We start from the raw sequence: 23,221 nt of genomic DNA on the forward strand, positions 1-23,221 counted from the left end.
ACACTTAGTATCCAACCAATCTGAGAGTGACGATCCTTCAAAGATGGACCACACAATAAATAACCCCAAATAAACCAAAAATATGCTTAAAAAATTGGCAGAAATTATCAAGAGATAAAATTATTAAACCTATAATTTCCTTCCACTTAGAAGTTTACTTTTCCAACACACAGGGTTATTGCGTTTGAAAACTACACATTTCTCAGCATTGTCCATAATTCACGAGTTATTGCTTTTTCTTTCTCTTTGGGACGCTGTCATCATCTTCATGTATAAAACTTTATAGTTCAGAGTAGATACTTCCTATTTTCTTCAAGAATTAATGCTAGAAGAATATAAAGAGCCAAACAAGGAAAAAGGAACATCTATACGTAGGTGTCGGTTTATAGATACACATTTCTCATCATTGTCCATAATTCAAGAGTTATTGCTTTTTCTTTCTCTTTGGGACACTATCATCATCTTCACGTTCTCGTATGCTTGGAATGTTTTGTTTCGTGCTTGATTTCTTCTTTATGGAAGTGTCTTCTACTCCTTCATATTCTCTTATACTTAGAATATTTTGTTTGTGCTTGATTTGTTCTCCATGGAAGTGTTGTCTACTCAAAATTTTAAAAGTGTGTGACATATTTAACGCTGCATATTTTTTTAATAAAATATCCACCTCAGCATATCTATTTTAGCACATTTTAACGCTGTTTGTGACAACTTAACAATTAAGGCAAAATTGACTCAATTTTACAAATATTTGGATCCAATTGAGATATTTTGCAAATATATAGATCTAATTGATAAAGTCGAAAAAATAAGAACCTACTTAAGATTCTCGTACAAATACGAGGAGCATCCGAGAGCTTAAACCTTTATTTTTACTTGTGACGAGAGAACTCTTGTGGATATAACCACTTTCACCAACAAGACTTTAAATCAGTTAAAAGGAGATTTACATGTAAATAATTATCTTAAAAATTTGTTGATTTATTGTATCATGTTAGGGTCAAACCTGGTGAAAGTACCCTCGTATTTTATACTACACAAAACAAAAGTTCTACTCTAATAACAGGTGTTTTTACGCAAGAGAGGATATTGACATGTCTGTAAGTGTTTTTGAATTGAACTCCAATTTGTACATAATGCACTTACGTCTAAACACTATACTGCTTGGAGAATGTAGGAATTCTTTTCTATTGACCCAAAATTTGAGAGGGATTCTAAAATGAATGGTATCAATAACATTATGTTATTATATACCTTCTTCAAGGTTTGTAAGGAATAAGACCAACTTGAATGTTCATTTGAAATTCAAATAAAAGCTCCTTGTATTTCAAAGTACAAAAAAGCAGAGCACATTGACGAAGGTTGAGTTTTCGTTACTTATGGCGGCTGACATGAAGGACCAAAATTCATTTTCATATTTGTTTTACACCTATTAAAAACGTTGTCCTTTCTGTATACTAGTCAAGACCTTTAATATTTTCATATTCAAGAGAACTATTAGGTAACCTTGTGATAAAGTTTTTTGAAGGTTCAAGGTACAATGCCATGACATCGTGAATTATGCTGATTTTCTGGTGTTTCTATGTTAAAACAGCATTCGGAGTACCTCCTCAAGTTAGTCAATTAGATGAATTATTTTGCTTTAAAAGTTATTGAAATTCATGTTCGCAAGAAGGTATGCTACATATTTGTTTCGGTATTTTTTTCTTCTTCTTTTTAACCCGAAACAAAATTTGAAATTTGGACATTTTAAATAATTTAACGAGGTTCATAAAATTCTAAAATTTGAAATCTTTTAAATTATTTATGTAAACATAACATTTTATTATAAATATTTCAAATATTAAAAATAAATTACAATATTAAAATTTCATATCCAAATCAAGTTAAAAGTTATCATAACATATTGAGAGTAATGATTCACGATGAAAAAAAGAATAAAAAAAGAAAAATATTGGATATGATGACAAATACAAAACAGAAAACATAAGTCTCTAAATAGGTGAAATTTTTTAAACTTTATTCCACTTATAATTATTAAAAGTCACAAATTTTTCAAGTTTTATCTTTTATTTAAAACAAATTATTTTATACTTTCTGATGGATTTTGTTAATTACAGAGTGTGTTAATACTTCTCGTAACGATCAAACTAATGATTGGATAAAGGAAAAAAATAATGCCATTAGCACTTTCTAACATATTTTATTATTGTTTAAAATTTATTAAAATATAAATTATGAAAAGAAACTCTTTAAAAAAAAAGGGAATGTTAAATTTTGTTATAGGTCTAATAAATTTGACCATTTCAATATGTTACTGGGAAAAATAAGATAAATATTATGCTTAAGAAGATATAGGAGAAAAAAACTTAAAGTAAAGATAATGACAATATGACTCTTATTTTTTACAACTTTTTAATTCACCAAGCCGTGATTGATTCAGATGGACAAAATTTAAACAAAAGTAGAAAATGACGTGGAAAGGGAGAAATTAGAGATTTTAGGAGTTTTGATTTTCATTGTGGTATTTGGATTCAAAATTTCATTCCTCGTTGCGACAAAGGGGTTGTGCAAAAGATAGGATTGTGCGACGTCGTTCAACAAACCTACAACCGTCGTTCAACAAACCTACAACCGTCGTTCTCAGTTCGTTTAGCTGCAAACGTCGTTTCGAAGCATCCTTAAAGACCCAAACCACCATTGACATGGGTTTTGAGGGGTTGTGCGAACCTGCACCCGTCGTTTGCCGTTTGTCATTCGTCATTCATTTTGCTCAACCACTGTTTTGAAGCATGTTGAAGGCCTAATAAGGTGATTTTTGTAAGTTTTCACAATTTATTTCAGTTTTGCTTAGTATTTGTTATTCGATTATTTGACTTGTTTTCAATTTGTTCAATTCTTTTTATCATTTTAGGTTCTATTTTTAAGTATTTTTCTAATTTTGATGTCTTTACTTTGTGTACGGTAAGAATTGTTGCAATGGAAGAAGTTTATGAACAGGTAAACTTTATCATAACTTTAAGCAAACATAAAGACTAATTCAACCATGTAGAGATGTGTAGTGTCAATGTATGATCCTCCCATCTCTTTATATATGCTTAATATACGTTGTGACTATCCTTTCTTATCGGTTCCTTCAATAAACTTAATTCCTTTTAATTAATCAAAATCCATTTTAATCTTGTATGGAGTTTGGTATTATTCTTTCATAAAATTTAAAATTTTACAAATATTAAATTATTTATTTAAATAACATATTTTAAATCCTATGTGAAAATAAATTACAATTTTAAAATTTAATAGTAAAATAAAATATTATCAACTACTAAAAAATTTAAAATCACTGTATAAAAAAATAAAATCAATTACAATCAGCTATAAAATATTATCAATATTTGATTTTTTTTTTTAACTTTCAACAATTATTTGATATATAAATAATTCTTTTAATTTGATGGTGATTGAAATATTTATCCAAAAAAAAATTAATATTCATTAAAATATTCTTATTGAAACAAAATATTTGAAAAAAAAAATCAAATGAAACTAATTTAAATTTAATATAATTGAATGTTTTTGAAATTAAGAAATTCTTATCGAAAGAGATTCTTATCCAAAAAAATCACAGTATAAGTCTTCACAGCATGGAATAATGCAATCTTATGAAATCACTCTCGTGTTTGTGCAAAGAGATTCTTCCTATTATAACCATGTATTAAGATAGCTCATGAAAGAGTCAATGTTCAACATTTATGGTCACTGGTTAATTTCCTTCTCACCTTTTGCTTTTAAAAACTGTTTTCAAAAATAAATTCTCATTCGTTCTAAATTGTGTTTCTAAATCAAGTTTTATAAATAAATAAATAAATAAATATATATATATATATATATATATAAGCAACTTTGAAATGTTTTCTCACTAGCTTCTTCCACCAAGCTCACAAATCAGAGTAATTGCATGTAGTTATGAGCAACATCATGTTTATATTACTTAGAACCCTTGTTCTAATGATTTTTTCTCAAATACATTAATCGGATAGCAGTTAAATCTATAAAAGAAATCTAACATTATTTTTAATCTAAAATTTTAAGAAAATAAATTTACGAATTTTTTATTTATAGTTATTTAATTTTTTCATTTTTACTTAGTATAAAACTTTATATGTACATTGTACATTTATCTTCTAACACTTTTGATCATCTTTGGCTTTTGACTTTTCTTGAAAACATAACATCTCTCTTCATTGACTCTTTAAATCGTCTCACCTAAAACTCCACACTTATCAGTCAAAAAGGAAAATAAAACATATCATATTAGTAAAGGGAAACGATACTCTTAATTTAGTGTATTTAGCACAACCTTCATTTCTTTTGGCTTTTAGAGACGAAAAGAGTTGGACCTGTTACTACTTAGCAGAACATCAACAACACATTACACCTTAACTACTTCAAAGTTTACGAAATCTTTTTGATTTGGTTAAGATTAAGAATTAGTACTTTTTCAATGAGTTAATGCATCTATTGTTAAACAAAAGAATTAAAATAAAAATGAAAAAGACAAGGAGCTCTTTACTAAAATTATTCTAATGTAGCTAATAAGAAATAAAGTTTATAGCCATGTCAATTTTTGTTAGCCAATTAATTGTACCTTTTCTAATGGTGTCATAATGAAAAAGACAAGGAGCTCTTTACTAAAATTACTTCCTGATTCTTACAAGTTTGTTAAATGTTATCTTATCTATATGTTTTCAGGTCTAATACATGCAGGAGGGATATCTCACTGAAAGAAAGAACTTGGGGTTAGAATGTGATAGTTACCAAAAAGTTGTTAGCTGTAGAATTAATTAGAAACTGAATCTCCAAAATGTACAAATTAAGGAGATTCAACAACCATGCTTGAAATTCAAATGAGATTCAAGTAAGAGATTTGACACTATTTCTAATAAAATAATCTTAAAATAATAAATTTATGAATTTTTAGCACAACCTTCGTTTAATTGTGGAGACTAATTTAAAAGTAATATATTAATTAAACCAAAAATACTTGAAAGTTATAAACATAAGAGTAAATAGCATTATAGTCTTCTGGGCCACAAAGGTAAGAAAAATAAAACAGTTTTATGCTACGGAATTGTTACAGAATTTTCATTTTCAGTGACAGCCAAGCATAATGAAAGAAAGCCTAATTTCAATTGACAGTAGATTTTTATTCTGCAGTATGCATTATAGAGATAGCAAAGGTTTCAGTTTCTGAAGGAGAAATTCGTGTGACAGGCAAAGGATGATAAGGAAAAGCAAGCAAGAACAAATCATGCTTTCTTCGAACTGTCACTCCAAACAATTTAGTCATGTCCAATTCTTGACTTATCATTCCACTTGGAAGCTTCCGATCAGATCCACAACTCTGGATGCAAATGCGCTTCCAGGGCATATCCTTCTTCCAGCTCCAAAATAACGTGGAAAGAGAAAAATTAGAGATTTTAGGAGTTTTGATTTTCATTGTGGTATTTGGATTCAAAATTTCATTCTTTCTTGCGATAGAGGGGTTGTGCGTATTAGAACTGGCCCAGCACTGTTCCATTTGATATGTGGCCCAGCCCATAATGGTTTGATACTGATGAGGCTTAGGACAGGCAGCGGGCGCCACGCAATCAGTGTGTGTGGTACGAGAGTGAGAGGAGAGAGAACGGAGCATCTTGGAGGTTCTGCCAGACGCTGAGACAGCGGTGGCGTCCGCGCAAACTGGCCGTCGTAGCGCCAGCGGTGGATAACGGCGTAGAAGGAAAAAGTGAAGAGGACAACGGAAGAGGTAAGAAAAATACTGTCTTTTATTATTCTGTGATGCTTTGAAAATGCCTTAGTACAGATAGTAGTGTTCTTCTGTCTATCTTGAAAAGTAAAGAGGAGAGCTCTATTTATAGAGCTCTGTCAAACTAACAACTAAAACAAGTAACTGTAAAACCTAGTAAAACAGAAATGGTTACTGTCTTTATGACAGTAAGGGATTAGTTTTAATCCCAATAGCCTCCCCTCAAGCTGGACGATGGATGGTTGTTAGTCCAAGCTATGGAATAATCGATCTGAATCTGACGCGATGGGGAAACTTCGTGAAGATGTCAGCCAACTGTTCGTCGGAGCGTACGGGAAGAAGGTTTAGGAGGTGTTCTTGTACCTTCTCACGTACCACATGACAGTCAAGCTCAATATGCTTGGTCCGTTCATGAAAGCTCTGATTGTGAGCTATGTGTCTGGCTGACTTGTTGTCGCAATACAAGGTCGGGATTCCTGACTCTTCTACTTGAAGGTCCTGTAGGAGATAACTGAGCCACTGTATCTTGCATACAGTGGCTGCAAGCGCTCTATACTCAGCTTCAGTAGATGATCCGGAGACAGTTCTCTGCTTCTTAGATTTCTAAGAAATGAGAGAAGATCCAAGGAAGATACAGAATCTTGTCGTGGATCTTTTGGTGTTGGGACATGTGGCCCAGTCTGAATCACTGAATGCCTTTAGCTGCATAGGAGAATCAGCAGGGAAAAACAACCCCTCAGATGGCTTAGACTTGATGTACCTGAGAATATGTTGGATGGCCCGATAGTGATAGTCAGTAGGTGATTGAACAAATTGACTAAGTAAATTAACTGAAAAACACAGGTCTGGTCTAGTGTTTGTGAGGTATAATAACTTCCCTATCAGCCTTCTGTAAGGACCTGGGTCATCTAGGTAGCTGTCCAATCTGTATAAGGAGCTTGTGTCACTAAGAAAGGGAGTAGATGAAGGCTTACAACCCAACATTCCTGTGTCTTTCAGTATATCTAGGGCATATTTCCTTTGACATAGGTGGATCCCCTTTTTAGATCTAGCTATTTCCAGTCCTAGGAAGTATTTGAGTTCTCCTAGGTTCTTTATTCGGAACCTGTTGTGGAGAAGTTCCTTTATGTGGTTGATCTCCATCATAGAGTTTCCTGTTAACACAATATCATTTACATACACGAGAAGGGCAGTAAAGCTAGTAGGTGTTTTCTTAGTAAATAAAGAGTGGTCAGACTTAGATTGAACAAACTTGGTAGTTATCAGGAAGGAAGAAAGTTTTTCAAATCACTGCCTGTTGGCTTGTTTCAAGCCATACAATGATTTGGTTAACCTACAAACCTGTCCTTCATTGTATATGTTTAATCCTGGGGGTGGTTCCATGTAGACCTCTTCATTAAGATCTCCGTGCAGAAAGGCATTGTCAACATCCAATTGATGTAGAAACCAACTGTTGGAAGCTGCTAGAGCAATAAGTAATCTAACTGTGGTGAGTTTGGCCACAGGGGAAAAGGTGTCCAGATAGTCTATGCCCTCTTGCTGTGTATAGCCTTTAGCCACTAAACGAGCTTTGTACCTTTCAATACTGCCATCAGCTTTGTACTTCGTTTTATACACCCACTTGCAGCCTATTGTATTTTTCCCTGGGGGCAGTTGAGTCAGAACCCATGTATCATTGTCTTGCAGAGCTTTAATTTCTCTCTGCATGGCCTCTACCCATTCATTCATCCCTTTCGCTTCATTGTATGATCTGGGTTCCTTGTTTCCAGTGACGGTCATAGTGTATCTCAAATGTTTGTCTGAAAGATTATCACAGCATAATATATCAGAAATAGGGTAGGGTGTTTTTAGACTGTTTTGAATAGATGAGGATTGATTCACCTGGTGAACATAATCTTTCAAGTATGTAGGAGTTCTTCTGGGTCTGTCAGACCTTCTCTGTTGTTGACTCTCCTGGCTGGTTTCTGCATCATTACTGTCATTTTCATCATCAGAGAGCTGCTCTCCTGAGTGCTCTACTGCTGTTGGATCAGCAACATTCAACTCGTCATGTCTGCCATCACTAGTGGGATACTGGTCCTTTAGGTGATCATTTAAAGTGTCAGCCTTGTTTCTTTCAATGTTATATTCTTCTCTGCTGCCTTGCACCTCTTTGTAGGAAAAAATGTCCTCATGAAAAACGACATTTCTACTTATAAAGAGCTCTTTGGTATTTATGTCAAGTACGATGTACCCTTTCACACCATATTTGTATCCTAAAAAGATTCCTTTTCTAGCTCTAGGATCGAGCTTACCCCTGTTATTCTCAAGAGTTGAGGCAAAACACAAGCTGCCAAAGGTCTTGAGATCTAAGTAGGTGGGAGGCAACTTGTAGAGAACTTCATGAGGTGTTTTGTGGTTAAGAATGACAGTGGGCAGCCTGTTTATTAGATAAACAGCATGGCCAACTGCATAACACCAGTAAGCATTAGGTAAATTGGATTGAAAGAATAGACTACGGGTCACATTTAGAATATGTTGGTGCTTTCTTTTAACAACAGAGTTTTGTTCTGGGGTCTCAATACAACTCTTTTGGTGGTTGATCCCATGGATGTTGTAGAAGTCCACACAACTAAACTCCGGGCCATTATCAGATCTAACAATTTTGATTAATTTGTTAAACTGATTCCTAATCTTAGTAACAAAATTCTACAATAATTCTCTAGTTTGACCCTTATTGTTCATAAGAAAAATTCATGTGTGTCTACTGTAATCATCTACTATAGTGAGGAAATATTTATGACCATGGCGGAAACAGTATTAAGGGGGCCCCAAATATCACAATGCACAATGTCAAAACAATCAGTGGTTGCAGAAACACTCTTAGGAAAAGATAGCTTTCGTTGCTTAGCATAATGGCAAGTGTCACAAACAGTGTTAGTGTCAGTCTTAACGTAGGGAAAGTTCTCAGATATGTATTTCATAACCTTGTCACCTGGATGGTCTAATCTACAGTGCCACAGGTTTACATCAACATTTTTAAAGGAAAAAACAGTCTTAGCAGTATATCTCTGATCAGATTTAGGAGAAACTTGCAGGTAATAGAGTCCCTTCTAGGAATTAGCATATCCAATCATCTTCAATGTATGATTCTCCTTTATCTAGCAGGTCTTAGAGGAAAAGGTTAGACTGCAATCTAGGTCCTTAATGAGACTTTGAACAAAAATCAAATTAAAACAAAATTCAGGGATATAGAGAACATTAAAAATGATAAAATTTTTGGAAAATTGTACTGTTCCAACGTGTTCAGCAGTTAGGATAGAATTGTTTGGCAGTTTCACAGAAATAGGTTTAATCTTATAAAAGGTCACAAAATTTGTTTTATCATGTGTCACATGATCTATGGCACCAGTGTCTATAATCCAGGAAAGGGTACCTTGTTTATGTTGAGTGTCACTTCTCTGGACCTGATTAACTTTGTGAGGGGGCTCATCAATTTTGTCCATCATTCTGAGAAGTTTCTGCATCTGTTCAGTTGTGAAGGACTGGAAAATGTCGCTACTGCTTGCTTGATGTGTGCTCTGAGCACCTTCAGGCTCAGTGCTGTTCTGGCAGGCATTTGTAGAACCCCAGTCAGCTATCTTGTTTTGGTTGTTTTGGTTGTTGTCACCCTTCTTGTACCAAGGAGGGTATCCATGCTTAGAATAACACTCATCTATGGTGTGATTCATCTTGTTGCAAAAGGAGCATTGCTTGCCATAGTTAGGATTCCTACCCCTTCCTCTACCTTGACCACGAAATCCAGATCCCCTTCCTTGGCCCTTCCACTAGTTGTTCTTATCAGTGGTGCTTGCCAGAATCTTGACCTCGGGAGAGCTATTTTTCTCTTGTCTCTCTTGCTGCATAATGAGAGAGAAGACCCGATTGATATTAGGTAGAGGATCCATTAAAAGGATTTGTGTCTTAACAGTGCTGTAGGAGTCATTTAACCCTTTCAAGAAACGTATTACATGTTCCATTTCCCTGTATTTTAAGGAGATTCTTGAAAGATCACAGCTACATGGAATTTTACATGTGCAAGTAGGAATGGGTCTTAGGAATTCTAACTCCTCCCATAGGATTTTCAAATCAGTAAAGAATTGACTCACTCCCCTTTCTCCCTGTTTGATAGAATGTATATCCTGTAGCAAGTCAGAAATCTTGAAATAGTCTCCTTTGGAGAATCTTTCTTTCAGCTCATCCCATAATTCCTTGGCCTCTTCAACGTATATGACACTTTCAGCAATCTGTGGGGAGATTGTCTTTGTTATCCAGGACAGTATCATTACATTACATCTTTCCCATGCATCAAATAGTGCATCATTTTTCTGGGGTTTCTTTATGGACCCATCAATAAACTTTGTTTTATTCTTGGAGAGCAAGGCTCTCCTCATGCTTCTGCTCCATGAAGAATAATTGTTTTCGTTCAGAGTCTGGGCAATGAGAGTAAGACCTGGGTTCTCACCAGGGTGCAGGTAGTAAGGGCTGGATGGGTTGAAAGCTTCAGCTGGGTGTAGGTAGTAAGAACTGGGTGGATTGGATGATTGATCCATGAGAGAGAGAATCCAAGAAACAGCCCAAGAAGATACCAAGAATTGAATCAGAGGCAACGAAAGCAGAGTAGGTACTAGACCTGCTCTAATACCATATTAGAACTGGCCCAGCACTGTTCCATTTGATATGTGGCCCAGCACATAATGGTTTGATACTGATGAGGCTTAGGACAGGCAGCGGGCGCCACGCAATCAGTGTGCGTGTGTGGTACGAGAGTGAGAGGAGAGAGAACGGAGCGTCTTGGAGGTTCTGCCAGACGCTAAGACAGCGGGCAAACTGGCCGTCGTAGCGCCGATGGTGGATAACGGCGTAGAAGGAAAAAGTGAAGAGGACAACGGAAGAGGTAAGAAAAATACTGTCTTTTATTATTCTATGATGCTTTGAAAATGCCTTAGTACAGATAGTAGTGTTCTTCTGTCTATCTTGAAAAGTAAAGATGAGAGCTCTATTTATAGAGCTCTGTCAAACTAACAACTAAAACAAGTAACTGTAAAACCTAGTAAAACAGAAATGGTTACTGTCTTTATGACAGTAAGGGATTAGTTTTAATCCCAATAGTGCGAAAGAAAGGGTTGTGTGACGTAGTTCAACAAACCTACAACTGTCGTTCGCAGTTCGTATCGTTGCAACCGTCGTTTTGAAGCATTGTTGAAGATCCAAACCACCGTTGACATGAGTTTTGACGGGGTTGTGCGAGAGAGAGGGTTGTGCGAACTTGAACCTGTCATTTCTCGTTTGTCGTTCATTATTCATTTTGCTCAACTTCTGTTTCGAAACATGTTGAAGGTCCAAATTACCATTGACATGAGTTTTTTAAGTTTTCACAATTCGTTTTAGTTTTGCTTTGTTTTGTTGTTCGATTATTTGACTTGTTTTCAATTTTTTCAATTCTTTTTATCATTTTAGGTTCTATTTTTTGGTATTTTTCTAATTTTTTTGAGTCTTTATTTCGTGTACCGTAAATATTGTTGCAATGGAGGAAGTTTATAAACAGAGTAAACTTTGTCATGACTTTAATCAAACATAGAGGACTAATTCAGCCATGGAGAGATGTGTAGTGTCAATGTATGATCCTTCTGTCCCTTAATATATGTCGTGACTATCTTCTCTTGTATGTTCTTTCATTAAATTTAATTCATTTTGATTAATCATAATCCATTTTAATCTTGTATGGAGTTTGGTATTATTCTTTCATAAAATTTAAAACTTTACAAATATTAAATTATTTATTTAAATAAAATATTTTAAATCCTATGTGAAAATAAATTAATTTTAAAATTTAATAGTCAAATTCAACTACTTAAAAATTTAAAATCACTACTATAAAAAAATAAAATCAATTAAAATCAGCTACTAAATATTATCAAGATTGATTTTTTTTAACTTTCTTAACAATTATTTGATATATAAATAATTCTTTTAATTTGATGGTGATTGAAATATTTATCCAAACAAAAAAAATTAAAATTCATTAAATTATAATTTTCTTATTGAAACAAAATATTTGAAAAAAAAAACTCAAATGAAACTAATTTAAATTTAATATAATTGAATGTTTTTGAAATTAAGAAATTCTTATCCAAAAAATTCGTATGCAAGTGAAGAAGTATTTATGATTGATTCGATGTATTGTATGCTTTAAAATTCATTTAATAGTTATAAAAACTCTACAAAAATTAATTAGAACTTAAGATAATCGATTATCACATAGAGGTTTTTAAGTTTGCTAAAAATTCATTTTATATGTGGAATAATCAATTACCAACCTATGATAATCGATTACCAGCCTATGATAATTGATTATCCATAATCGATTATAACTTACAATAGTCGATTATAATGACTTGTCGTTGGAGATTTTAGGTATGTTTTCGGCTGTTGTGCATTCATTAAATGCATAATCGATAACCATAAGTGGATAATCAATTATCACCCATTAAATACCTGGCAACATATTTTTGGAGGTTTTCTTGAGTACGATCTTTATATATTGATTTGAAACTCTCATTCTAATACAAAAAAAAACATATATGAGAATTTTGTTTTGTGAAAAGTGTGTTCTAGGGTTTGTGTAACCCTTGTGTTGTGGCTTTGAGAACTTTGTATTGGCATAGAGCAAGAAATTTCACTAGGAGTGTGATTGAGTGTTGTTGTTGTTGCTGAGTGAAGCTTGTCATCCTTTGTGAACATTCAAATGAAATGTTCATCCTTCATGAATCATTCCGAGGGGGTCTTGATCCCACATGGCCTTCAGGGGAAGAGAGGTGTTTTCTAAACCTTAAACTTGTATTTTTTTGTGATTGTTACAATTTGTTGGTTTTGTGCTAGTGGAAAGCTAATCTCAGTTTGTGATTAGCAACTGGACGTAGGACCCTTGTGATATGAACTAGTATAAAAATTATTTGTTCAATTTTGTCTCTTCCTTACTCTTTTTATTATTTAATTAATTGCTAATGAAATTAAAATATTGAGAAAATTGTTAAAGGCACAAATTTTCGATTAGAAACCATTTCACACCCTCTTGGTTTATTTTTATGCTAACCATTCTGTTTCACCACTTTGACATTTCCTTTGCTGATTTGTTTCAATTGTCAGATGAATAGAATTAGTCCTTAGATTCCTTGATTGCTAGGTTGTTATCTGATTCCGAATTGCTTCTTTCAAATTTTGTTTCATCTGTTCAAGTTCGTAGCTTCAATTTTACAATTTCTATTTTCATTTTTGCTACGTGACCTTTATATGCATATCTTTCCCTTTAATTTCAGGTTGCATTGATCTTAGTTTATTTTGGTACCTTGCATTATCATATTGCTTGTTTTATTAACTTCTGCATGTAGATAATACCAAGTAAGATTTTTTTTTGTTTACTTTGTATAAATAATTATAAGCGTCAATTTAAACTCACATTTATGCTTTTAATGCATCATTTCAAGATAGGTTACATGCATCTCTTAGGAATCTTAGGTTCTTGGTTTGTTGTATCTTTCGTTTCCAATTGTAGTCATTAGGTTAGAGTAACAATTGTGCATTTGGCATATTTTGGTTCTTTAATTAGAGTAACAATTGCATCATCAGTTAGATTTTAGATCCTTTAAATTTAGTTTTTATTCTTTTCCCCATTGCTTTAAGTAGGTTAGCAAGGTAATAATACACATTCTAAGCTTAATAGGTACCAAGTCCACATACCTAAGTTTTTCCCTATCCTACATTAAGGGGAAATTCTGGTTCGTTGGCCTTGATTGTGACTAGAGGTTCAGTTTTTCATTAGCAACACTTATACCTCGGTTACGAGCTATTCTCCTTTGATTTTACTTTGAACACCCATTTATTTTTCAGTGTTCTTTTTCCTTGAGGAAGCTTCACCAATTCAAAGGTGTGGTTCTTGATAATGACATATTGTACCATGATTTCAGTATTGAATTGAAAGAAAATGTCAACTCTTTCTTAGCTTTTTACCTTCTTTATGCCTAAATTTGTTATGTTTCTAAGTAATTACATCTTGAGTTGTATAGATAGAATACCATCATTAATCCCCTTATTTTGTAGCAAATATTGTGCATGGAAGATCCTCCACAAATTTATAAAGCTTAGTTAGTAGCCACAAAGAAAAGGAAGAAAAACAACAAAAAGGGAGAATTCTGGAATGCTTCCGTTGAGCTACCGTTGGGCTCTCTGTCACTGGAATGCTGCCGCTGGGCTACCGCTGGGCTACCGCTTGAGTGGTGACGTGGCAAAATCTGATTTATTTAGGTCTAAAACGCAAAGGGCTTGGTATCTTTGGGCACCCAAACGCGATTATCTCTATTGGAGCAGTTGGAGGCAAGCTAGGAGTTGTGAGAACAATCCTTCTTCTTCCTTGGGTTCTCTCCCTTCTTCCATTTCCACCATTATTGTAAGCTCAAGCTCTCCATTCATGGAGAGCTAGTTTCATTATTGTTAGGGGATTGATAAAGGCCATGAGACTCACATCCTATGCCAATCATGTGTTTCGAACTCCGGTCCTGCAACCAAACATAATCTTTAGTAAATGAAATAACACAATTAAGAGTACGAGTTAAACGACTAATGGACAATAAGTTGAAGGGAGACCCAGGGACATAAAGTACATGATCAATGGATATGGATGGAAAAATATTAACAGTACCAATACCATGAGATGAGACTCTAGACCCATCAGCCATTGTTACTGAGGGTAAATTATCCGGACATGACAAGGAAGAAAATAAGGACTTGTTACCAGTGATATGATCGGTGGTGCCTGAGTCAAGGACCCAAGGTCCGAGGGAGTGAGTTAGACCAACAAAAGGTGTACCTGTACGTGCAACAGATGCAGATGTAGTGGAACCAGAGTGCTGATGATCCTCATACCATATGAGAAATTCGTTAAAGATTGCAGGTTTGTCTACGGTATTAGATGAAGTAGGATGGTCTGCAGACGGTGATCGGGGAGGTGGATCAGAATTTGCCATTGCTACAGGTCGAGGAGGACGTCCATGGAGAGCATAACATCTATCAATCTTGTGGCCTAACTTGCGACAATGGTCACATTTTGGACGTCCTTTACTTGGCTTGCGAGACCGACTTCGATCATCACGTTGAGCAGCCATAATAGAGGAATCATCAGTATGAGGGGATGTCTCAGTGACGGGTTTGCTCGGTATACGCAAAAGAGCAGAACAAGTAGAAGTAAAGTTGGGTATGATAGGAGAACCCAAAATCTGATCACGGACATGAGAAACATCATCAGAAAGTCCGTATAATGCCAACAACATGAAGAACTTTGATCGTTGTTCCAATTCTTCAGTAGGAGTGGCAGCAGGAGGTAATATATCAATAAAGTCATGAAGAAGGGCATGAATTTTACCCAAATATTCTACCATGGGACCAGGATTGCGCGGACCAATAACAGTTAATAGGTCCTGACAAACACCATAAAGACGTTGAGTGTCATTTGTGTATAACAACTTCGCTTGTGCCCATACTTCTGAACATGTTTCATAGGATCGAAACATTTGTTTCAGTGAGGAGTGAATGGTGGACTTTATAACAATGCATAACTGAGCATCAATTTTCATCCAGCGGGAAGTGTCATCTATGGAGCAGTAGTCACATTTTGAGTAAGATGATCTAAGTACCCCTGACTCTTCAACAAAAGTTTGATGTCGGACGCCCATGATGCATAATTTGTGCCATCTAACTTGTCAATGGACAAGTGTACATTCACATAATTGGTATATATTGAGGGATCAGAAGATGAGCCACCAATAGAGATGTTTGTAGACGAGGAAGACGCCATAGAGAGGGAGAAACCCTAAAAATTCAAAGTGCTCCGATTGACGTAACGACCACAGATCCAAAAAGAGGGCGAGGAGGCGATCACGACGGTGCTGATCGGCGGCGGAAAGCTCCGGCAACGCGCGGCGACAACGGTGACTCTTGCGGCGGCGCGTGGAGGCGCATGGGTGGTCCGTTCGCACGATCTTTGTACCACGGTGGTTGCCCGACCGAGACGATTCCGATGGTGTGGTTGCCGGTTGATTCTGGAACTCCGACGGCGGCGGTGGCGGCGTTGGAGGCGATGGCAACGGCGACGACTGTAACGACAGCGGCAGTGATGAGTGTCGGAGACCGTGGAGTTGACTGGAACTATTCCTGTGCTCTAGATACCATATGAGAAATAGAGAAGATTGGGAGAAAATATCCCTTGTGTGTTTAGCATACACATAGGGTAGTTTATTTATATTGTAAGATATGGGCCAATGCCCTTAATACAGAATAGACTAAGCCCAAATAACAGAAACACACATCTTAACATCTAACAATAATGAATAACTGGTAGAATCCAATTTAAGGGTGTTAGTCCCTCCACCACCACATTTTCTCCCTCCACCTCCCCAATTCTATTACATATTTTTTGAATTACAAAACTAACCTTTTATAATTACAAAAATAACCTTTTTACTTTTTAATCCTAATTATTTACTTTAACCCTAAAATCTATCTTTCTACCCCTTCTCACCCACCTCCCAACCCTCTCAGATTCTCACCCAAACTCCATCACATATGTTTCTCATCTTCCATTTTTTCTCCATATCCGTTTTCTTCCTCCTTCAACGGTTCGGCGGTGTATACTAATAACAATAAAGATCCTCAAAAATACATTATTAAAATACATCAAAATATATTAAAAAATAATATATCAAAAAATATAAATTATATTATTTAAATATCTTCAAAATTAATATAAAAAAACTGTAAAATATAAACCGTATAATCTTTAAACGGATGTGAGCATCTGTCAACGGATGTCAACATCCGTTTAAGGGAAAACAGATGTCGATCTTACTAAACACAAAGTCCACCACACTCTCACGTCACAATTCTATAAAAGAGAAGAAGTGGAACATGAGAGACAACCCAAGGGTAGTGGAACATAAGAGACAACCTGAGAAAAATAATAAAGAGAAAGAGGGAAGAATGATAAAGAGAATAAATGTCCACGTGAGATTTTAAATAATAGACTTAATACCTTATCTTGTCCCAGTTTCACTCGAAAATGTCAAATTAGTCCATCCTTTAAAAAATGCGTCAATTACGTCCTCACTTAATAAAATTTGCATCAATGAAATCCCTTCCGTTAAATCCGTACAAACGGCGTTAATTATTTTTCTCTTTCTTTAGCTAACGCCGTTTGTACGGATTTAACGGAAGGGATTTCATTGATGCAAATTTTATTAAGTGAGGACGTAATTGACACATTTTTTAAAGGATGGATTAATTCGACATTTTCGAACAAAACTGGGGACAAAATAAGGTATTAAGCCTAAATAATATTAACCCTAAAATTTTAATAAGGGTAAAATAGGAATGAAAAAATAAAGAAAAGGGTAAAAGGGGAATGAAGTGGTGGAGGAAGCAAGTTGTGGTGGTAGAGGGAGTAACACCCCAATTTAATCATGGTTTCAACATCATCACTATTGTGAATTTATAAATCACGAACTAAAGCTCCTAACTGAAGCTTTGATACCAGTTGTTCGGAAGATGACATAAATTACATATAATAAGTGGAAGCAAAACCCCAGATTAAATCTTCTGCTAATAAATAATATGGAGCACAAAAATAGTTAAGGGAGAGTTTAGGAGACACCAGAATTTTTATCGTGGGAAAACTCGAATATGGAGAAAAACCCACATAACATAGTCCAGGAAAATCTTCCACTAATAATAATTAATGAGTACAACAAAACTCCTTTTTGAACTTTCAACATTTACAGAAAATATTCCTTCACTCTCAAAGTGGATAATAACACAAGAAAAGACCTCAATGGATATTTAACTAAACAAAAAGAGGATCACTCTCACTCTCTGATCTCACCATAAACACTCTTTAGTGGCTTCTCTGGGTTTCTCTCCAGAGATATTGAAAGGAGAATGTGAACAAAGCTCACACACCTCTCATGATTTTCTCTCCATTGTGTGTTTTCATCTTGTAGCAAGCATTCCCTTTCAATAGGCTAAAAACGTGTGTTAGGTGGAGTTGGTGATATCTTTTGTGCAGTTGCAAAAGAAACCATGTGGAGAATTCTTTTTTGGTATCCCACAACCTTGTTGACTAAAGAACCGTGTGGGCCGCGAATATCATTGGTGACCTCCACATGACACTTGAGAAAATAGGCCATATTTCATTTGAATGTCAAGGATGATAAGTAGGATCATGCAGTCTTCCATTAAGTTGTGTTCAACTTGTAGGGAGAAACTATTGTCCGCAATATGTTCTTAAACAAATAATTGGAAAGTATAAATTATTGATTAATTGGGGTGAATTTATTTTAGCTTTGTGTAATTGCATAAAATCTTTGGTATCCTTTATTAAGGACAACTTCTATTATATGATATAACTTATATCATAATTAAATTAAGGAGCCTCCAAGTTTGTTAAATGTTATCTTTCTATTTTCATATTTTCAGGTGTGGTGCATGCAAGTTGGATATATCTCACAAATTTGAAAGGACTTGAGGTTAGGATGTGATAGTTAAAAAGAGTTATTGGCTATAGAATTAGTTAGGAATTATAGTGAAACAATTCAATCTCCCATGAGTGCAAAATTCTAAGAAGATTCACCAATCATGCTTGAAATCCAAATTAAATTCAAGTAAGAGATTTTACAAACTTTTTCATTTACTGTGACAGCAAAGCATAGTGAAACAAAGCCTTATTTCAATTGACAGTAGATTTTTATTGTGCAGTCTGCATTATAGAGATAATAAAGGTTTCGGTTTCTGAAGAGAAGTTCATATGACAGGCAAAGGATGATAAGGAAAAGGGACCAGGTACAGTTCATCTTTTCTTCTCATTGTGAGCCCAAACACCTCACTCATGTTCAATTCTTCACTTGTGATTCCACTGGGAAGTTTCCAATCAAAGTGATACAACAACATTGCAAGGGCAAGTTCAAGATTTCTAATAGCAAATGTGCTGCCTGGGCATATCCTTCTTCCACCTCCAAAAGGAAGGTATTCAAAATCACTCCCCTTGTAGTCAATACTGCTATCAATGAATCTCTCAGGATAAAACCTTTCTGGTTCGGTCCAATAGTTTGAATCTCTTCCAATTGCCCAAGCATTGACTATGACTTTGCTTTTGGCAGGTATGTGATAGCCATGTATCTCACATGTTTGACCACATTCTCTTGGAAGCAAAAGAGGAGTTGGAGGGTGTAATCTCAAGGTCTCTTTCACAACTACTTTCAAATATTTCAGTTCATCGAGAAAATTTTCATCAACCCTTCCTTTCATGTTGAATACCTCTCTAACCTCAGCTTGTGCTTTTTTCATTATTCTTGAATCCTTCATCATTTCAGCCATTGCCCAATCTATGGTTGTTGATGATGTCTCGCCACCACCACCAAAAATGTCCTTAAAAATAGTTTATCAAACAAAAAGGTTAATAGTAAATAATCAAATAGATGCTTCTAGAGTTATTAGGAAAATGTTTCACTTCTTAAGAGCTCATACAAATGGAAAATAAGATATAGAGGGGAAAAGTGTCAGACATTTAGAACAATTTTGATTTCCTACTCTCTTTTTGATTTTAAATTTGTTTTACAAAGACTAGTGCTACTGAATAATCAATTTCTCCCCTAGAATATGCTATGTTTTGATTATGGCTTCCAAAAAAGAGTGTTTTAGAAACCAAAAATAAAAACATCTAAGACATTTTCTCATCAAGCTCTTCTATTTCGGGATCCTAGCTCAAAAGAGTTGCAGAGTACTGTTTGGTGAGGTATGTACACTGAGTGTGTAATACAAATCAAGTTTGGATTTTTAAAACTAAAACCAGTTTCTGAAAATACAAATCAAACTCACCCTTATCGAATCCACTTTCATAGCAAGTATAACAAAGGTTTTGAACATTAAATGTATTTGAAAGAGGTTCTGATCCATACCAGAATTATTGCCTTGATGTTGTTCCTAGTTAAAGAAAAATCTTGTTGGTTACCATCTTCATACTGTATGAGAACATCCACAAGATCTGTCGCTTCCCTTTGGTCACCTTTGGCCTTAGACTTTGTCTCCTTATGCTCATTGATGATGTTTTCCATTATCTGATCAGCTTCTTGATGCACCCTCTCGAGCTTATGCCTCATGCCAGTGACATGTTGCAACCAAACAGAGGAAGGAAAGAAATCTCCAATGTAAAAACCTCCAGCAACTTTGGTTATTTTGTTAATCACTGATATAAATTTTTCATGGTCTTTGAATTTCTTGCCAAAGGCAGCCCTTGAAGCAATTGCATAAATTGATGAAAGAACAGCTTCGGTGAGGTTAATGGGACATCCTTTCTGCGCATCTATCCATTTGACAAGATTGAAGAGCTCCTCTTCTCTGATTGGCTGGTATGAGTTGACACGTTTTAGGCTTAAAAGCTCTAATGCGCAAATTTTTCTTAGTTGCCTCCAATAATCTCCATAAGGAGCGAAAGCAATGTTTGTGCAGTTGTAATTGATTACATCAATAGCTAGGACTTTAGGCCTTGTGGCAAAGTTAATATCATGGGTTTTCAACACTTCCTTAGCACACTCAGGGGATGAAATGACAATGGTAGAAACCTCTCCAAGTTGAAGATGCATCAAGGGTCCATATTTTAAGGCCAGGTCTCTTAATTTTCTATGGGGCAGAGAACATAACAGATTGTGCATATTTCCTATAATAGGTAGCTTTCTAGGTCCATGGGGCATGTTATAAGGTGTTTCCTCAGCTTTCTTGTTTTTGTTTCCTATCTTTCTCACTATAAAGGTTAAGAAGACAAAGAAGAAAAGAGTTGAAGAGTAGAGCACTAGTTCGGCCATGGAAGAGAATCAGATTTCTAATCCTTCTAGTTTATGTGTATATACACACTCACCATTAAATAGGAGTTTTTCTAGTACTAAAATTTTGAAGAGAAGCGGATTCAATTTTCCTAATAACATTTAGGAGATATAAAAGTTGGTGTGAAAGGTCTTAAAAAAACTAACAATTTGTCTATAAAAAAACAAAAATCAATAAATATTGATGAAATACTTAGCATTTAATACTAATAAATAAAGGTAATAATTTAATTAATAAAAAATTAATAATTCCAATTAATATTAAAATTTTCAGTTAATTTTAGTTATATGAATTTAAAGAATAATTAAATTTATATGTAACATATTAAGAAGCACAAAAAGAAATACACACTCACCAAGTCTGATCCTTCTAGTTTATGTTTATATACACACTCACCAACAAATACCAATGAAATACTTAGTATTTAATACCATAAATACCAATAATTATCATTTAATACCAATAAATACTAATAATTACGTTACATTAGATTAATGAAATATTAATTGCATAAATATTTTATATATTTTATACTTTATTAATTTATATATTATTAATTATACTAATAATAATAGAATCAATTAATAATTAATCATTTTAGCATAAACGTAATAATACAAGAGGATGCTGTATTTAAGCAAAGAAAAGGGCTTTTCCCTTATGTGTTTGCTATGCCAGTTGGAGCCGTCATCTTCTCTCGTCACCGTTGTGAGGTTTCATAGTGTGAAGCAGTTAAGTTAACTGCTGATAGAATTTGTTCAATTTTTTAAAATTGAACTACGAAATATTATAATTCAATTTTTATTAGTTTTTAATAGTATAATATGTATAGATAATATATAGTTTAATACAATTAAGCTTATTATGTAAAAATGACATTTTATATCAGGTAAAATTGACATTATGACAAGTGGATTGGTGTCATTGTTCTAGCAATGATCATGCATGTGCGTTTTATCATGTAGCAAAAACGTACCTTATAATAGGTTCAGCCTACTATGACATACTTTCTGTCACCTGTCATACACTATAAGAAATATTGGATTTACCGACGGAACATTATCGACTATATGTGGTTCGTCGATAATTGGTAAATACCAACGATTTACTGACGGTTCATGGAAGTGGTCTTTTCTGACGGATAAATCAGCCAGTAAGAAACATGTGTCATTACCGAAGGATAGGAAGAGTTTACGTAATTAGGGATTTAAGAAAAATTAGTTGATCCCCTTCCTTCGAATCCTTATTCCCATTTCTCTTCTTCTCGCGTCATTGTTGTTGCACTAGGTTAGGTCTTGAGGGAGAATTTAAATTCAATTTCGTTTTTAAGGCCTTTTTGGGCAGATCTAAGTTTTGGGTCGTTTTTGGAGAGGCCCATTAGTGAAATCTGACCTAAGGTTGTGTGCAAAAGGGGGGTAGACCCCAAAACATTCTCTTATGCTCTCATTTTCACGTTTTTGGTTTCCTTGGAGAGCTCTCATTAGGTTTGCGTTTTCTTTCTGATGGACAAATTTATGAACACCAAAATATGATGTCACAAACTTGTTTTTCAATCGGCAAGTATGACCGAATCGTTCAAGTAATAAACTTGGTAAGACCAAGTATCGTTCTTCCCAAAGGACTCACGACCTAGTTTAGTTGTGTGGTTGTTTGATTAGCTAGGACTTAAAGACGAAATATTTGGATTGTTTATGCAAAAGACGAAAATTAAATATGTATGCATGAAGTTTTGATCAATGGCAAAAAGCAAAAGATAAACACTTTCAATGAAATATATTTGAATATGTTGTTGGGGGTCAATTTCATCTTATCCACTCTCATATATTTTAGGAATTCAACATTCAAATCATCATTGTTAATGCCACTCTCTAAAGTACCTTTCAAGAAGGCTTCTCCCTAATCACGAGTTCATACAATTCCTAGCATTCCTAATGATCAGTTCATAAGTGCAGGAGCTTAACGACAACCAATATGATATTGGGAGAAATTCCCCGGATCTAGACTTCCCCGTACGCGCCCGTATCGACAAAACCAATAATCATGCATCGAATGAGTTAAACAATGCAAGCATTAAGCAAAGAGGAAAAACCCTAACTAATGATGAAAGAAAGCATAGGTCTTAAATAAAAGATGTAAAAACAAATTCCATATATGAGAGCTTCAAAAGATTACATTGATTCCCCAACAAACATACAAAGTTTAGTTCACCATATTCATGGTGAAACTAGATGAATAATAATGAAAGAATGAAAGAGATAGAAAAACCCGAGAAAGAGAAGAGGAGAGCTGTCACCATCTCCCAATCTACCCCCAAGGGGTGAAAAGTGTGTTTCTGCTTCCTCCCAGCCAAAGATACCTAACCCTAGGACGTGCAAGTCCTTAAATAGGGTATAAAAATAACATAAAACAAGTCCAAGCCCATAGAAACAAAAGAAAACCGGTCCAAGCCCACTTAGAATGGCGCTCAGCGGTATT

General features: G+C 34.7%; 2 protein-coding genes and 1 long non-coding RNA gene across 3 annotated transcripts; 1 reads left to right on the forward strand and 2 right to left on the reverse strand.

The window, feature by feature from the left end:
- Positions 1 to 2,497: 2,497 nt before the first annotated feature.
- On the forward strand, positions 2,498 to 4,963 carry LOC148198448 (uncharacterized). The gene is made up of 2 exons (XR_015786673.1): positions 2,498 to 2,808; positions 4,750 to 4,963. It is a non-coding gene; the product is annotated as an uncharacterized LOC148198448 (long non-coding RNA).
- A 4,649-nt stretch (positions 4,964 to 9,612) lies between these two features.
- LOC148198449 (uncharacterized) lies at positions 9,613 to 10,377 on the reverse strand. Its single transcript, XM_088115810.1, has one exon. It carries the CDS (start codon positions 10,375 to 10,377, stop codon positions 9,613 to 9,615), a length of 765 nt encoding a protein of 254 aa, XP_087971936.1.
- Positions 10,378 to 18,140: 7,763 nt separating this feature from the next.
- LOC124836242 (cytochrome P450 71D9-like) lies at positions 18,141 to 20,832 on the reverse strand. Its single transcript, XM_047311369.2, has 2 exons — positions 19,825 to 20,832; positions 18,141 to 19,294 (listed from the first exon to the last, which is right to left on the reverse strand). The coding sequence occupies exons 1-2, from the start codon at positions 20,725 to 20,727 to the stop codon at positions 18,671 to 18,673; spliced, it is 1,527 nt and encodes a 508-aa protein (XP_047167325.2). The 5' UTR covers positions 20,728 to 20,832; the 3' UTR covers positions 18,141 to 18,670.
- Between the last annotated feature and the right edge of the window lie 2,389 nt (positions 20,833 to 23,221).

Source organism: Vigna umbellata, chromosome 5 (genome assembly GCF_029865625.1).
Source record: "Vigna umbellata cultivar VRB3 chromosome 5, Vumbellata_1.0, whole genome shotgun sequence".
NCBI classification, from domain to species: domain Eukaryota; kingdom Viridiplantae; phylum Streptophyta; class Magnoliopsida; order Fabales; family Fabaceae; genus Vigna; species Vigna umbellata.

Coding starts and splice junctions, on each gene's coding strand:
- LOC148198449 (XM_088115810.1), bottom strand. CDS start 10,377: ATGGATCAATCATCCAATCCACCCAGTTCTTACTACCTACACCCAGCT.
- LOC124836242 (XM_047311369.2), bottom strand. CDS start 20,727: ATGGCCGAACTAGTGCTCTACTCTTCAACTCTTTTCTTCTTTGTCTTC. Junction 19,295..19,824: donor ACATCAAGGCAATAATTCTG/GTATGGATCAGA, acceptor ACTATTTTTAAG/GACATTTTTGGTGGTGGTGG.